Source organism: Balaenoptera physalus (assembly GCF_965194825.1).
Source record: "Balaenoptera physalus genome assembly, chromosome: 3".
NCBI lineage: Eukaryota > Metazoa > Chordata > Mammalia > Artiodactyla > Balaenopteridae > Balaenoptera > Balaenoptera physalus.
Window position 1 is genome coordinate 72573382 of NC_138890.1, and position 15499 is coordinate 72588880.

General features: G+C 42.3%; 1 protein-coding gene across 2 annotated transcripts in view; it reads right to left on the reverse strand.

Moving 5' to 3' along the window:
• The window catches only part of LMNB1 (lamin B1), a gene marked incomplete at its 5' end in the record, with an annotated part of 66373 nt that extends 51586 nt beyond the window's left edge, over positions 1-14787 (reverse strand). The window contains one exon of one of the 2 annotated variants that reach the window (XM_082457868.1): positions 14429-14787. In XM_082457868.1, the coding sequence (XP_082313994.1) occupies positions 14429-14787 (359 nt within the window). Of the gene's footprint in view, positions 1-13802; positions 13819-14428 lie in introns of those variants that run through there. The other variant, XM_082457867.1, reaches the window with a different exon arrangement.
• Between the last annotated feature and the right edge of the window lie 712 nt (positions 14788-15499).

The window sequence follows — 15499 nt, forward strand, 5'->3', positions numbered from 1 at the left end:
GCAGTTGTTCTTACAGCAACAGCAGTGACAGCTTCCTGGTACTGAAGTATAGCTATACACTGTTTTTTCAATTCACTGGTTGCAGTGGTGACCTCAGACATAAAAGCTCCCAAAGAAGATCCGTTCTACAGTGTTTGAGGTATTGTTCCTGCTTCTCTGACCCTTCTAATAATTTTTTATAAGCATCTACCGTCCATATTGTTTTCCTTTCTGATTAAGATATCTATTTGTTTCCTGACAGATACAAAGACCTAAACAATTAGAAAAAGAAATTAACTTGGAACAAACAGGAACTATGAAGGAAAAGAGACTTCTGAAAAGAGAAACCACTGCATCCATGAAACTGAAATGAGATCAGTATGCTATAAAGAACCACTGAGAATAAAAAGAAGCTATTGGAAATTTAGAATATGACAGCAAAAATTGGAAGATAAAATTAAGAACATCTAGCAGAGAAAAAAAGATTTTTTAAGATAAGAAAACTAAAGGATCAATTTAAGAGGTCCAACATTTGAATAACAGGAGTCTCCAAAAGTAATAAAAGGAAGAAATCATCAATAAAATAATTTAAGAATGTTTCCAAGAACTGAAGACATGAATTTCCAGACTGAAGAATTCTCACCAAATGACCAGCACAATGGATGAAAAAGATCCACACCAAGGAACATCCTTGTGAAATTTAAGAACTAGACCACAAAGATGATACAAGCTTTTTAATTTTTCACTCATTAGTACTTCTTAGCAACAACAAAAGCTAGAAAATTGTAGAGCATGCCTTCAAAATCCTGAGGTAATATTCTTTACAACTTAGAATTCTATACCAAAACCATCAATGCTTATATGAAACACAACTAGACTAGAAAAGAGCACAGACTCCAAATGATACTTCTTTAATAAGATAAAACTGGGACTTCCCTGGTGGTCCCGTGGGTAAGAATGCTCCTTCCAAAGCAGGGGACGCAGGTTTGATTCCTGGTTGAGGAACTAAGATCCCACATGCCGCAGGGCAACTAAGCCCACACTCCGCAACTACTAAGCCTGCGCGCCACAACTAGAGAGCCCGTGTGCTGCAACTAGAGAGCCCACGTGCTGCAACTACTGAGCTCACGTGCCACAGCTAGAGAGAAGCCCGTGCGCCACAACGAAAAATCCCACATGCCACAACGAAGATCCCGCGTGCCACAACTAAGACCCAACGCAGCCAAATAAATAAATAAATATTTTCTTTTAAATAAGATAAAACTAATAGAAAGCCTCCTGATTCTGAATGACTTGATGTTTTAACAACTGGTATCATCTTTCTTTATAGTTAGACAAAACTAAGTAAGTGGGAAAAATGCTATTTTTACAGGCAATCAAAAGGTGGTACATGGAAGGGAAACTAAGTATAGTACACTGTTGAGTTCTGCTGGGGACTATGTTCATAGAGTATAGGTATTTTTGCTATAACACAATATATGTGTTCCTGAAAACTCTTACATTCTGCACATATTAAAATTAACAAAGAATGGGAAAAATAAGGTTGGAACAAACCACTAAAAACCTATGCAACCTTGTAACCAGAGCACCAGCAGTAACATAATTAGTACCCCAGGGACTTCCCTGGTGGTGCAGTGGTTAAGAATCCACCTGCCAGTGCAGGGGACATGCGTTCGAGCCCTGGTCTGGGAAGATCCCACATGCCACGGAACAACTGAGCCCGTGTGCCACAACTATTGAGCCTACGCTCTAGAGCTCACGAGCCAGAACTACTGAGCCTGCATGCCACAACTACTGAAGCCTGAGCACCTAGAGTCCATGCTCCGCAAAACAAGAGAAGCCACCAGTGAGAAGCCCATGCACAACGAAGAGTAGCCCCCGCTCACCGCAACTAGAGAAAGCCCATGTGCAGCAACAAAGACCCAACGCAGCCAAAAACAAATTTAAAAAATAAAAATAAAAATAAATAAACTTTAAAAAATAATAATGATGATAATTAGTACTCCAGGAGCTGACTTGGACAATGCAAGCAGTCAGTTTAGTGTGGCTAGAGCTGCCTCAAGAGATGCTCAGAGATGCACAACATCAGAGTGGCCATGCTGGCTTGCAGGAACTGAGACATTAGAGATAGAAATAGACTCTGAACACAACCCCGGCTATAAGAACAAAGGTGGTGCACACCTCTCTGGGGGAGGGAATCCTGGGTGCAGGCACTCCTTTAACTTTCTTAAAATAGAGTTGAAATCAGAGCTTTCTTTCCCTCTGAACTCTACTCTTGATATTCTGACTCTCCTTTACTAGGAAAAGTCATATATAAGTCAATACAACCTCTAATTACAATAATATCATTTCTCTATTTACCAGTCACATATGCGCCAATTGGTGCTACAGAAGCATTTACAGAACACAGTGAAATAATATTTTATATACCAAAACTGATCTAAACTAATCTCAACTAAAATGTAATGTATGACTATTGGGAGGATAAGAGGAAGAAAAATTTGTTATGAAGAACAAAATGAAAAACTCAATTCCTCATCTTCCATGGCAAAAAGTCAACAATGCCATTTAGATATCGAGAAAAATATCAAAGGAGCAGTTAAAATAGTTGAAGGTAATTTTTTCATAAGAAGTCTTGGAGATCTCTGAATCCTTAAATTATGTACACACATACATGTTTGTTGGATAGTCACAGGTTTTGTTTTTTTTTTCTCAAAGCTCACATTTAAAAAACCGGATAGGGAAGATTTCCCTAAGAAATGAATTAAACAGAGATCTGAGGTTTAAGGAGGAGTTAACCCAATGATGAGAGAAGTCCAGACAAAGGAAACTGCATATGCAAAGGCCCTATTAAGAGAGAGGGTGGTAAACAGGACTGAATAAAAAATATCATGGTTGGAGAGGAGAGAGCAAGACCAAGTATGGTGTGAGTTGAAGCCACAGTCATTCAGGAGCCAGCTCATGAAGAGAAGAACTTTTAGGTATGTCCAAGTTTGTCTAGGGCAATTTCCATTGATGCCAGTGTCCCAGCATAATTATCAATAGCTCCCTCTCTCACACCAAGAAGGAAGTAACCCTGTTTGAATGCTAAATTATACGGTCACCCTAGTATTAGGTAATACTGAGGCTTTTACTCTTTATCCTAGAAGCTACTATCCTGGAAGCCACTTAAAGTGTTTTAAGCAAAGGTGGTGAAGCAATCATTTTTTTAGTGCAGAATGTTAGAGGGGTAAGTGTTCTGGTACCCTATCCAATGTTGTGTTATATAAACATTGAGTAAGAATCTACTTTAAATCGACCTTTAAGAATGTCTTCTTTCTTTCACATCAAACACTCTTTATGACCTAAACTCATGACCTTTAGTCCCATTTCTTCCTTAATTATGGTCAGTGGCTCTGACCCTACTGCTCTTCTCTAGCATTAGATGCTCCTCACAGTCAACAATAAGTTCCCACGAACCAAAGTCAATGGATACTTTTTAGGCCTTATCACACCAAAACCGTACTACCATTCCTTTGTAAATCTCCTTGTTCCATAACTCAATTCTTGTCCTTCCTCTCTGGCCATTACTTATCATCTTCATTGTGGGTTTTCTATCCCCTACCTAGTCCTCACACGTAGATGTTTTCCATGTCTCTGACTTCGCCCCTCTTCTTTTCTCTCTCTACCCCCAAATATCACCATGCTCCAAAAACTGTATCTCCAATCAAGTATCTCCTCGGAGCTCCAGAGAATTACTCCAAATTGCCAGCTGACGTCTCCATCTAGAAATCCAGCAACTCACTAACTCACTAACACCACTAACTCTGAGTAGGGTCCTCCAAATCTGTTCCTGCCCTACCAGTCTCTGTTAAGAGCAACACTATCTCCCCAGGTGCCCAGGCATGGAAGCAGTCACCCTAGACTCCATTCTCCCTAATCTCCCATGCTCAGTATCTCTTAAATCCACCTTCTGCCTTTTCCCACTTCCTACCTCAGTTCAGGAGCCATCTCATTACTCCCCACATGTCCGTACTAGTGTTTTTACCTCTACTCTTCTTTTCCTCCATGCAAAAGCCAGACTGACGATGCCACTCTTCTGCCTGAAATCCTTGCGGCTCCTGATTACCCAAAATCTAACCATCCCTCACACCAAGTATTTATATAGATATATACAGCTCTAGTTAGATGCACTATTTGCCTTTCAGGACAACACCTCTACTAATGTTTTCCATTTAGAAGCCAACCCTACTTATCTCTCAACACTCAGATTTCACTGCCTCCCCAATTCCTCTGGGATGTCTCTCAAAACTTTACAAAGCTCCTACTCTGCCTTATGTGGTATGGAGCCCCTCTCTCCATAGCAAGATGTGGATACTGCTATCATAGCACTTATTACATTGTACTAGCATATTGCAGTTACAGTATCACAATACTGTAGTGCTTTTTATGTCTTCCTCACTACATTGTAAGCAACTTGTTAACAGGCACTAAGTGTCCCATCTCCCTGTTACCAGCATCTGATTCAAGGCCTGGCATGTAGTACTTGTAATAGGGAAGAACAAATCTGACTCCATATTGGATCTGTTTCTTCTACTTTAACCTTTGCATTCTATTACTTTTGCTGTAAGTTAATCATTAAAGGGATGTTGCCTACAGCTTAAAGTATACATAATGAGCCATCTCCAGGAACCCTGTCTCCCAGTTAAGCTAAAATACCTTGGTTTAGTTCACTAGGAATACCCTAACCAGGCCCACCTGGGAATGGATGCAGGAAAGAAGAAATTAACACATCCCCTCCCATTCGGGCCTGAACCAGGAAATATTAGCAACAACGTATCACCTTTTTTACTTTACCCCTCACCTCCCCCTCTTTGTTCTAAAAGAAACTAGCACCCAAACCCAGGCAAGATGGTTCTTTGGGACACTAGTCCACCATCTTCTTGGTGTGCTGGCCTTCCAAATAAAGTCACTATTCCTTGCCCCAACAACTTGTTTCTCGATTTACTGGCCTTCTGTGTGGGGAGCAGTACAAGCTTGGACTTCGTAACAGTACCTGTTCCACAAATGTGTGCTGAATAAAAAATGAAAAGAATATTTCTGCCATGAGTATTCAAGACTTATTTAGAGATTTTAGTTTATTTTGAAGTTATTATTAAGGCATGGAGTAAAGTAGGAGTTTTTCAACAAGGAAGAAAAGACAAAAGAGGTCTCTTTCAGTAATTCATTTTTACCCTTTCCTTATTAGCAAATGAAGCCCTCAGTATTTCAAACAGCTGCCTCAGTTACTGCACCCTCCTGACAAATCCAAAATTATCTCAAATATCACTGTGAAAAACTCACATCTAGTACCATTTCCAAAAGTAGCACCCAAACCTGAAAGTCAACTGTCTTACGTAAGACTTCAAGTCCAAGCACAGATGACAGTGCTCCATGAGCCTGCTTCAGGTCGGTATTAAATGGCGTGATCCATGTAAAAACCCTGTAACAATGCTAGAAGACAGAGCTAGGATCTATTCTAGCTCTGCCATTTATCTGCTAAGTTATCCCAGGCAAAATACCTAACCTCTCTGAGCCTCAAGTTTCCTCACCCATCAAACAGGGTTATCATAACACTTAAAAGACAGTGTCTGTAAAGCATCTAGCATAGTACCTGGCAAACACAATAAGCAGAAGATAAATGTTAGCTCTTTTTGTCCCACATCTTGCACCAGTATTCTAATCTCTCTAGGTCTCAATTTCTGAACCTACACAGTGGGCTGGATAGAGCAGATGATCCAAGTCCCCTCCTAGCTGTAAAAGTGCTATAATCCTATGATCAATAAACACAAATGCAATAAAGGCAAAAAATTAAATTTAAAAAGGACCAAGCAAACATATTAGCTAGGGAAAGTCTCACTTATCATCTAGGTCTACAGCAAAGATATCAGCAGAAACCTAAGATTATGACCCAAATGTGGATCTTTTTACTCCTTTATGTTCGCAACATGAGCATAACAATAAAAACGATCGAGAACTAAAAAGAACCTGCAGAAATTAAAAATAAATTCCCCCAAATGGACACCCATATGCTGTTACTGGCATCAAAAATTGGCAAAGTTGTAATTACTTTATCCAATGGTTAACATTTCACCAGTAAATTAGTTTAACATTTAACCATTTTTATCAATATGTTAACCAGGAGAAAAAATTTGATATTGTCAGAAAGTGGGAAGAGGATAATCATGGCCCTCTATGGCCTCTGAGAAATTAGGTAGTCACTGCAAAGCCGACATCTCTGGTCACGGTAAACTAATCCTACCCATTAAAAGCTGTTGACGTATCTTCAAAATGATGATATAGCACATTTACTGACATGTAAAGAAGTTCACAAAGCAGTGTAGCATGAAAGAAGGTTACGCATCAATATTTATCATGAACCCATTTTTCATTAATAATGTGGATATAAAAAGAAAAACTTCAGAGTTCTTATTTATGGAACTAAGGGTGACTTTTACTTTCTTCTTGGTGTTTATTTGTATTTTCTAATTTTCCATAATGAATATATAATTTTTGTGTGACAAAAAAATTAGTTTTTTAAAATTTCTCAAGTATAACAGCCAAAACACAATCCCTTTTATCAGAGAGATATACTGGAAAAAAAAAAAGAATTTAAAAACTCTAATTAGGAAACTTCCCTGGATCCCAGAAATAATTGGGAACTTCAGTTAGACAGGGTCTCGTCACCCAATTAACACTTCAGGCTCATTCTCACTGTTTGTGCATGAAATAGACCCACAGTGATGATATAAAGTCTAAAGATCTCTAGCTCAGAAATATCTGAGGTGATGTCATCTGGACAAATGAAAAGAACAAGCATAATGGAGTGTATGGAGTATATGGAGAAAAAAAAAAAATTCAGTAGCATATTTTTATAGTGCTTTATCTTTCATTCTGTGCGTTTACTTCCTTGAGTCTGGGTACACCAAAAGATTACCTAGTCTAACCTCCTAGTTTAAATAAACAACTCCAAAAGATATCACGCTCTACCAAACATCCTTTGAAAGCATGGGAAGGAAGCATCATGATGGTTTCATTACTTAGGACCTGTCTCCTAAACTTTAACACCAATTCTAGGGGTCTATCCTTCCTGTTCTTCCCTTGAAAATTAAAGTAATATTTACCATGGAGTTTTATACCTCTCATATTAAGGCAAGGGTGTTACTGGCAACTTGCTTCTACCAGGGCAAAATAAGGACATAAACAAAAGACCAAGTAATACATGGGATCAAGATTTTTGTTTTTCAATTAATTATCCTACCTACAAAGCAAAGTCCCTAGAGCAGATTAGCATTTATTACTTTAGATTTGAAAACTGAATGTTAAAACAACCCTGCAGATACTGTTTAGCCCTGCACCTAAATTTCATTCTGTGACCAAAATATGTAGAAAGTCAACAGAGTAAACATATACAATAAGTCCAAATATACAGTAAATCCCCAGCACCCCCTTCTCCCCAAAGAAAGAGAAAAAAAATAGTTTATCTGATTTACTTTCATTTCCATATACTTCCTAATTTCTTCAAATAGCCAATTCTGATAAAAATCCATCCGTTACTATGAAGACAAGTAAATGACAGGCTAGAAAAAGATCTGGGTTTCTTAATTCTTCCTGAGATTCAGAAAACTACTAGTTATGCCTTATCCCAATTACACAGATGAGGCATGAAAGCTCAAAGAATTAAAGTATTAATACCTGCCCCAAGTCACAAAATGTAGGAAGGTGCAACTTGATGTAGTGCTCTTGCTTAACACTACTGTACCTCAGGCTACTGTGACTGACAAGTGTCCCAATTATACATGCGAGTAGCACGTGAACATCTGTACACCTTTTTTAACGAAAACACACAAATACAAATTTCCCAACAGGAGTTTCCTTACTAACGTACTGACAAAGTAAAATCAGAGGAATGTCGTTTTCCCAAAGGAATATACTATGTAGGCTTGATCCCCTCAACCTCAAACCTATCCTATTCAAAACTTGCTTGAGGATGGAGGTAGGAAGCCTACAAATCTCCAGGTGCATATATACTGTGAAAAAAATACAAGCAACATTACACTTTATTCTATTTTGAGAAAAACTTTTCTTTTCATAAAATTATATTTAAAAAGAAGCACCATCTGTTTTGAAAATATATGAAATTCTGCTTTAAATAACAGATTTTTTGTCCAGTATCTCAAAGATTAATTTGAAAACACTGGCTTTGAGGTCTAATACCTATAATACACTAAACTGTGTTTCTTGGGACATCCTTTTATTTTTTTTTAAGATTTAATTTTAGTTTTATTTTTTTGGCTGCACCGGGTCTTTGTTGCTGCGCGCAGGCTTTCTCTAGTGGCGAGCGGGGGCTACTCTTTGTTGACGTGCACGGGCTTCTCATTGCATTGTGGTGGCTTCTCCTGTTGTGGAGCACGGGCTCCAGTAGTTGCAGCATGTGGGTTCAGCAGTTGTGGCGCACAGGCTTAGCCGCTCCATGGCATATGAGATCCTCCCAGACCAGGGATCAAACCTGTGTCCCCTGCATTGGCAGGTGGATTCTTATCCACTATGCCACCAGGGAAGTCCCGGGACATCCTTTTTAAAAAATTTTTTTTAATGAAGGGACAGTAAATTGACTTGCTCAGCATCTCAAACAATCCTACAGCATCCATTATATTAGTTATATTCCAGTGAGCCCCCATCTCCAGTTTCCTAATTAATTCATACTTCTCAAAAAAGAGAAAATGGCTTTAGAGTTAATTTTGCATCCTTTCAAGCTTGAATATCTACTGTGAACCAATCAATCAATCAAATTTATTTGTGCTTGAAGAATAAAGCACAACTTCTAGAACCTGATGAGTCAAGTGAAGTTACTAAGAAGCAGTCAATTAAAAAACATGAATCATTACTCTCTTATATGTAATCCCAGAGCTCTAAAACTTAAATTTTAATTAATTCATTTGGTGACAAAACTGCACCTGAATGGACATGAGGCTATTTTTAGTTGTCTTTCTCCATTTACTGTGACTATTAATCTTTCCCTGCAGAAATCCCTGTTTCACATAGAGTGCTACCCCAGACCCCACTGGGGTGTCATATACAGTATACGCATCATACTACCTTCTTAAAGTTGGAACTGCTTTTAATTCCAAACACTTGTGGCTATAAGGGTTTTACATAAAAGACTATGGACCTGTACCACTAAAGAAAAAAAAAAAAAATGTATGCATCCACAAAATTAGTTACTGAACAACTGTTCAACATAACTTTCTCTTACATTTAGTTTTCCTGCAGAATTAGTTAATACTGAAATTCTTAATTAAGTCAATTTTTCTTTGCTTTTTCGTTTGAAGTGTTGACTGATGGTATTCATCCTCATTCTTGGCAAGTATTCCCCAAAAGAGCTTCCAATGAAATATAATTAGGCTTGGAATGAACTGGAGTAGCTATATCTCAGATCTGAGATCAGTTTCCCTGTAAGAGACCACCTGCACAGAAGCCGTTGTCAAATTCCTTCTAGCAGGACAAGTGCCTCCTAGAATTCTTCTGTCTTTGAGGTATGTTGTAGGCTAAAGAACCAAAAAGGGACTAAGTAATTTTGGAACCTATAATTCTCTCAAGACTTGCTTTCTTAATCTAAATCCACCTAAATAACAGACTAATTACAAAGACTCTAACTCCAAATAAGTTACAGAAAATTATTCTTAAACAAAAGAGCTCAATGGACCCAAACAGATAATAAAACATTTCTTCCTTTTCATCTTACAAATTATACTTCAATTATTGTTCAAAATTAAATTATTTCCAAGATTTCCAAGGATTACTATGCACAGGCACTGACCTCCCCACTAGACCCCAATAAAAAAGCAGTATGGACTTTCCTGGTGGCACAGTGGTAAAGAATCCGCCTGCCAACACAGGGGACACGGGTCCGATCCCTGGTCTGAGAAGATCCCACATGCCACAGAGCAACTAAGCCCATGCACCACAACTACTGAGCCTGCTCTCTAGACCCCGTGAGCCACAACTACTGAGCCCACATGCCGCAACTGCTGAAGCCTGTGTGCCTAGAGCCCGTGCTCCGCAACAAGAGAAGCCACCACAAATGAGAAGCCCGCGCACCGCAATCAAGAGTAGCCCCTGCTCGCCGCAACTAGAGAAAGCCCACATGCAGGAACGGAGACCCAACACAGCCAAAAATAAACAAATAAATATTAAGAAAAAAAAGCAGTAAACAACGAATAAACCCACAGCAAGAAAGTGAACAGAAAAAGGATCATTAGCAAACATTTCAACAAATTTCTAGTAGATAAAATGTAGAGGATGTCCCTGGTGACACAGTGGTTAAGAATCTGCTTACCGATGCAGGGGACATGGGTTTGAGCCCCGGTCCAGGAAGATCCCACATTCCGCAGAGCAACTAAGCCCGTATGCCACAACTACTGAAGCCCGCGCGCCTAGGGCCCACGCTCTGCAACAAGAGAAGCCACTGCAACGAGAAGCCGGCACACCGCAAGGAAGAGTAGCCCCCGCTCGCCGCAACTAGAGAAAGCCCGCAGGCAGCAATGAAGACCCAACGCAGCCAAAGATAAATAAATAAACAAATTTTTAAAAAATAAAATAAAAACTTAGTGCCTTAAAAAAAATGTAGATAGATGCAAGAGGGAAGAGATATGGGAACATACGTATATGTATAACTGATTCACTTTGTTATAAAGCAGAAACTAACACACCGTTGTAAAGCAATTATACTTCAATAAACATGTTTAAAAAAAAAATGTAGATAAAAGTACCTATCACAGAACGTGCACACAGGGGTTACAGGAGAAAGTGAGGCAGACTTAAAATGAGGGATTAACTCATGAAACAGCTTTGCACCTCGCCCTCCTGGGCACCCCTTAACATAACTGCAGGTTTTCCAACAAGTTGGCCAAGAATACATCCCATTCCTACATAAAGAGATCCTAATTTGCTCTTACACTCAGAAAAGTGGGAAGGAGCTACCTAAATAACCCGGCAGTAATATTCAAGCATTAACTAGTCCTTCATTTGAAAATGTAGACAACCAAGGATCAGCAATTGACAAAAATGAGTAGGAAGGTACAAAGCAAACCAAACAAAAAGAACAAGTGACCAGGGAGGGAAAAGAGATAATCCAATTAACAGAAGAGAATTTAAAAAGAAAACCCTAAATATTACCCTCAGACAAATTAAAGAAAATAATGCATCCTTAAAAATAAACACAAGCGGAAAAAAAGAGAAATACCTCTACAAAAAGATTTCTTAGAATTAAAAGTACGACCTGTACCTTTAAAATGTCACTATTGAGCTGGAGAAGAGCAAAGTAATTTCCCAGGATGAAAAAAAGAATTATAAGAAAACAAGAAACCCAAGAGTTCAACATTCCAACAAGAGAGAACAGAGAAAATGGAGCACAGAAAATGTACGGAATAAAGTAAATTTCCCAGAGCTAAACAAAGACCAAGCCTTTAAATGGAAAGGACCTGCTTATAACAACTACGATGCATAAGAGAATATCCATACCTAGACCTATCACCATGCAATCCCAGAAAACCAGGAGAAAAGAAAATTCCAAAGCTTCCTGAGAGGCAAAGCAATTACCAAAAGAAAGTAACTGTGACTGGCATTAGGTAGACATGAACAACAACTGGCTACTAGAAGACAATGGGGCAATATGATACTTTCCAAGCTGTGAGGAAAAATGTTGAACCAGTATTCTATACCTAGCCCAACTATTAATCAAGCATGAGACAAAAATCAAAATTACTTTCAGACACACGAGACTTGGAAAGTCTACCTCCTGACATCTTTTCTGAATAAGTAACTTAAGGATGTTCTCCAATAAAATGAAGGAAGAAACCAAGGAACCGAAAATATGTGATACAGGAGGAAACTGGGTCTAAATCAGGTAAATTCCTAGGACGTCAACTGCACATCATGTCTTAAGAGCAGAGAGCTTAAGGGAAGAAAGTAGCCTAATATAATAGATATTATAATTAGATATCTTTTAAAAGTTTAAAGGTATGCTAAAGGCAAATTTTTCTTTAATCAGCAAGAAAAATGGAACGCTATTTAGGAACAAAATTGTACAAAGAAAGTCAAGATTGAAATATGAAAGTAAAATGTGGTATGTTTTGAGGAATTGATCGCACATCAGAAAAGAAAATACATCCAATCCTAATAATAGATATATATGTTCAGACTCTCTATATATAGATATCTATCTATCTATCTATAAAATCCCAGTATACTACCTGACATCTCAAAGAAATTGTTTTCAATTGTCAAGCCCTCAGACAGGCCTTCCTTAACTACACCATCCCTTCACCCTGCTCTATTTTTATTCCCCTAGTATCTGTTATCCTAACATTATATCACATACACTGATTTCATTGATTCTAACACATATATTCTTCACTTTTTAATCTTGATGAAACCAGCATGCATTTTACAATCCATGCAGAGCATTTTACAACTACAGTCAGCCAGGTGGCAGTCTTGTTACTGTGTGAAAAACCTTCAGTGGATACCTTCTGAAAAGATTATAAAAGCACCAGCATCAAAATGTTTCAGATTAGATGAAATACAATTTTTACTTGCTTGCTGGGTATCTCCCCTATCATCAACGTAAGGGAAGTAACTTATTTTTTTCAAATCTCTGTATCCTCCACATAAAACAGCGACTGGCAGGTAACAGATAGATACTTAATCTGTGTCACACTTTAACATCTCTGAAAACAGGGTGGGTCCAACAGGATGGATCCTACATAGTTGGCCCTGAAGTTTTTCTTCTTAGGGGTACACGTGATAATGGTGAATCATATAAGCAATGGCATCCAAGATATGAAGAAATTCAGTAATGAAAAATTTGGAGGAAGATGGAGACAGTAGTGAGCGAACTGACCCATTTCAAAAGACGACTCCAAACATTAGAAAATCCAGGAAAAAGAAACATAAGCTTATTATTATTTTTATTTTGTGGAACTAAATACTCAAAGAAATAAAAACAAAAAGGGCTAAATGTGATTGTCTCCTGGAAAGAGGCAAGAGACATCGTTTTTCACTATAAGCCCCTCTATAGCTTTTTTTTTTTTTTTACCAAGTGCACATATTCTTTATGAACCGTTTGTCAAGTATTTAACAAGATGGGGAAGTTGAGATTCACATACTGAAAATCACAGAGACCGAGACAGGAACATTTACACGGAGACAGAAAGACATTCAAGGGAACACAAAGTCAAAGTCAGAATCAGGTATCTCCAGAGATCTCAACTGGCAAGAGGGGATGAAGACGACCGGAATTCTGGAGGCAAACCGAGCAATATTCTAAAGCGTGACATCAACACTAGCTGCCTACTGAGGATAACTATGCCATTTTGCTCATCAGAAAGTCAAGGTAGGATCCGCAAAGGTTTGCTAGTTTATCCGTGTGCCCCGGACTGAAAAATTCAGACCCTCTTATGTGAAAAACTTACAAGCTCTCCCTCGCCACAACTCACCACATTTACACAACACCCTTTCACCTGCCCTGGCCTGTCAACACAATGACAGATGCGGGGACTGAGCTGGGTCTCCCCTACACCCGAAAAACCAAGTGACTATGTCTTGGCGGTACAAAAGCTAGGGGAGAGGACTGCTGCGGGAGGGCAGGCGGTTCGCCGATCCGAGAACGGTGGCCAAGACGTGAAAAAACCCAGCTTGCAGAGTCCGGTGCAGAGAAATACCCAAAGACCCGCGCCTGTCTCCGCAGAAAGAAAGGACACCTTTCCCCAGAGAAAGCTAACCAGCTTGAAAACCCAACTTGCCCAGAGCCGACAGTGGCGCGCAGTTCAGACTCCGCCCCTCCCTCTTCGCCCAAGGCAGGCGCAGAAAGATCGCAAAATGTCACAGGGCCAAGACTGAGCGCGCCAAAGCGGGACCCACCCCCGGGAGACCGGGACGCCCGAGGCAGGTCCCTCCCCTTCCTCTCTCCGCCCGCGCAGAGCTCATTCATTCTCCAGGCGGGCGGCCGGTCCTCCCCGGCCGGCCATTCCTGCACCGCAAACCCACCAGACGCTTTGTCTCGGGCCTGGCCGGAAACCCGGGCGCGCATTCGAGCGCGCGCCCAGACGCCACTTACCCGCACCTGGCGCCCGCCCGATCTCCGCGCGTTTAAAGCCTTCTGGATCCCGGGGTCCGAGGCCCGAAGCCGGTCGCCTGTCGTTGGCGGCCCCAGGCGCGCACTTCGCCGAGTCCCACTGGGTATCCAGGATCGGGAAATGTGCATCCCGGTCCCACCATCACTACAGCTTGAGACCCCCGCGCGACCCCCGCCCTCGCTGAAAAACACTAGATTCTTTCTCCTTCTTGGAGACCGAGACCCTGCCCCTTCCGAAGCACGTGAGCACCCCGGCCCTCGCCCTCCCGCCCGAGCTGCGCCCCCGGCACTCACTTGAGGAGCAGCTGGTCGTGCTCGGCCTTGAACTTGCCCAGCTCGATCTGCAGCTTGGCGCGCTCGCGGGCCGTGTCGTCGAGCGCGCGTCGCGCGTCGGCCAGCTCGGTCTCGTAGAGTGCCTTGAGGCCGGTGAGCTCGCGGCCGCGCACCTCCTCACGCTCCGTCACCTGCAGCTGCAGCGCGCTGTTCTCCGTCTCCAGGCTGCGCACCTTGTCGATGTACACGGCCAGCCGGTCGTTGAGCTCGCGCAGCTCCTCCTTCTCTTGCAGCCGCGACAGCCGCGTGGGGCTCAGTGGCGTGGCGGGGCCGCCGGCGCGGCTGCCCGTCCGCGGCGGCACGGGGGTCGCTGTCGCCATGGCGATCGGCGAGGAGAGCTGAGCGCGGAGGCCGCGGGCAGCGCCGGAACACGGAGGGGGCGGCAGGCGGAGAAGCCTGAGGGAAGGCACGAACCGACGATCCGCGCTCGCTGAAAGGCCGACGTCGGGGGGAAGGACGAAGCACCTGGGATGGCGGGAGAGGGGTTACAGCACAAAGGGCAAAGGGGGAGGACTACGAATCAATTAAATGTAAAACGCCCTTTGTAAGAAAACATGCACACACTCACACACGCGTGCACACACGCTCGGGAAATACGGGGTGAGGGTGGCCGGGAGAGCCGAGCAGAGTCCGCGCGCCGCCGCCGCCGCCGCCGCTGAGTCTCCCGCCCGCAGCACTTTGTTTCCTCTCAGGCGGCGCTGAGCCGCGGGCGGGGGGAGGAGGGCGGAGGGGCGGGCTGGCTGCGAGCCGCTGGGGGCGGAGGTGGCGCGGGCCGCGGCGCCGCGCTCCCCAAGATGGCCGGCGCGCTCCGGCGTCTCCACGTGACCGTCGCTGGCCAATGGGGGCCGGCAACGCGGGGGCCGGGCCTGTAAATTCAAAATCTGGCCCGCAGGCAACCGTCGGCTCGGCGCGCCCGGCTGGGCGTGGCGGGGGGCGGGGGGGGGCGGTAAGGACTGAGGGCTGTGGGGAGGGGTGCCGGGGAGTGCTCGCGCGGCGGCTTTGGGTACCGCGCCGGCCGGGCCTTCCCACCAG